Here is a 2,049-nt window from a genome sequence, read left to right as displayed (position 1 = left end):
TGACAATACAGAATGGTACTCATTACGGCACCTGCTTTACCTACGTCACCTTTGTTTTGAGCTGACTTGGCCGTCGACCAGAGCAAGGTCTTGCAAGGCAGCTTGATTCCAAAATCGAAACTTTTGGTCTGGCTTTTAAATCGAGTCGACTCACTCCTATAGGTCTCCCAATTGCTCCGGCAATGTTTGTTTTTTTGGCCTTCCAAAATAGTTAGTGAATTTTTTTGGAATGTTTTTTTACAAAAAACAAGTGAAATCACCAGGAATTATTTAGGTATTCTATTCCCAAGTATTCCCATTAATAAAAAAGAGATATATGATCAATGTAATCAAGGTATGAATTATTGTTATTTTCAAATACAATCTCTTTTTGGGTTAATTGTGGTCAATTTGCAGAGTACAAAATATTATAATTATGTTTCTGCCCTGTGACCATGCGCTCTGACAAAAATCGTCCCACAGCTGAATCTAGTTGCCTACCCATGCCCCTTCCCGCCACTGCTTCTGTGTGTGTGTGTGCAGAGGAGATCTCTGACCTGACTGAGCAGATCGGAGAGACTGGCAAGAGCATCCATGAGCTGGAGAAGGCCAAGAAGACCGTGGAAAGAGAGAAGTCTGAGATCCAGACCGCTCTGAACGAGGCTGAGGTACAAACTACAGCTGTTTGATGGGGAAAGCAGTGTTACACTAGCCAACGCCAGCTACAGTCCAATGATCCCTGTATTGGAGTTTGTTGTAGTCATATATATTTCATTCCTACATACAAATGTATTGAACATGATTTTTCTGACTGCTTCTGTTTGTCTAGGGCACACTGGAGCACGAGGAATCCAAGATTCTGCGTGTGCAGCTGGAGCTGAACCAGATCAAGGGTGAGGTGGACAGGAAGATCGCTGAGAAGGACGAGGAGATGGAGCAGATCAAGAGGAACAGCCAGAGGGTGGTTGACTCCATGCAGAGCACCCTGGACTCTGAGGTCAGGAGCAGGAATGATGCCCTGAGGGTGAAGAAGAAGATGGAGGGAGACCTGAACGAGATGGAGATCCAGCTGAGCCACTCCAACAGGCAGGCCGCTGAGGCCCAGAAACAGCTGAGGAATGTCCAGGGACAGCTCAAGGTAAAGGGACTGGGACAGCAGGCTCAAAAACCTGAACATGGAGAGGGATTTGTGAGATGTGTTTGCAGATTTGTGAATCTGTAGAAAATAATAGAACAGAGGATTTGAATAGAGTGGTTTATGTACTAAAGGTAGCGATACTGGGGAAATTCTTACCATTGAACATTTCTATCACTGATCGATCCTATCACCCCTACTTCCACAAGTCCTAATGAACGTATGTCATTGTGAACCCCAGGATGCCCAATTGCACCTTGATGACGCTGTCCGTGTCACAGAAGACATGAAGGAGCAGGCAGCCATGGTGGAGCGCAGAAACGGTCTGATGGTGGCTGAAATCGAGGAGCTGAGAGTTGCTCTGGAGCAGACAGAGAGAGGCCGCAAAGTGGCTGAGACTGAGCTGGTAGACGCCAGCGAGCGTGTTGGACTGCTGCACTCCCAGGTATTGGCCTCCTCCACGTCTCCTGATGTACTGGCCTGTCTCCTGGTAGCGCCTCCATGCTCTGGACACTACGCTGACAGACACAGCAAACCTTCTTGCCACAGCTCGCATTGATGTGCCATCCTGGATGAGCTGCACTACCTGAGCCACTTGTGTGGGTTGTAGACTCCGTCTCATGCTACCACTAGAGTGAGAGCACCGCCAGCATTCAAAAGTGACCAAAACATCAGCCAGGAAGCATAGGAACTGAGAAGTGGTCTGTGGTCACCACCTGCAGAATCACTCCTTTATTGGGGGTGTCTGGCTAATTGCCTATAATTTCCACCTTTTGTCTATTCCATTTGCACAACAGCATGTGAAATTTATTGTCAATCAGTGTTGCTTCCTAAGTGGACAGTTTGATTTCACAGAAGTGTGATTGACTTGGAGTTACATTGTGTTGTTTAAGTGTTCCCTTTATTTTTTTGAGCAGTGTACATTGCTTTCCTAA

The 2,049-nt window shown here is 46.5% G+C and overlaps 1 protein-coding gene across 1 annotated transcript; it reads left to right on the top strand.

Annotated features, from left to right (window-relative positions):
• Positions 1 to 482: 482 nt before the first annotated feature.
• LOC120023740 (myosin heavy chain, fast skeletal muscle-like) lies at positions 483 to 2,049 on the top strand. The gene is made up of 4 exons (XM_038967824.1): positions 483 to 647; positions 809 to 1,117; positions 1,356 to 1,559; positions 2,032 to 2,049. The coding sequence occupies exons 1-4, from the start codon at positions 483 to 485 to the stop codon at positions 2,047 to 2,049; spliced, it is 696 nt and encodes a 231-aa protein (XP_038823752.1).

Source organism: Salvelinus namaycush, chromosome 2, assembly GCF_016432855.1.
Source record: "Salvelinus namaycush isolate Seneca chromosome 2, SaNama_1.0, whole genome shotgun sequence".
In the NCBI taxonomy this organism is placed as follows: Eukaryota; Metazoa; Chordata; class Actinopteri; order Salmoniformes; family Salmonidae; genus Salvelinus; species Salvelinus namaycush.
Note: the sequence above shows the minus strand (reverse complement) of the source record. Positions and strands in the feature narration are given on the sequence as shown.

Bases quoted from the DNA above. Each gene is read 5' to 3' on its own strand.
- LOC120023740 (XM_038967824.1), top strand. From the start codon at position 483: ATGCCCCTTCCCGCCACTGCTTCTGTGTGTGTGTGTGCAGAGGAGATC. The intron at 648-808 runs GTACAAACTACA...CTGTTTGTCTAG, and splicing joins CCGCTCTGAACGAGGCTGAG to GGCACACTGGAGCACGAGGA. The intron at 1,118-1,355 runs GTAAAGGGACTG...TGTGAACCCCAG, and splicing joins ATGTCCAGGGACAGCTCAAG to GATGCCCAATTGCACCTTGA.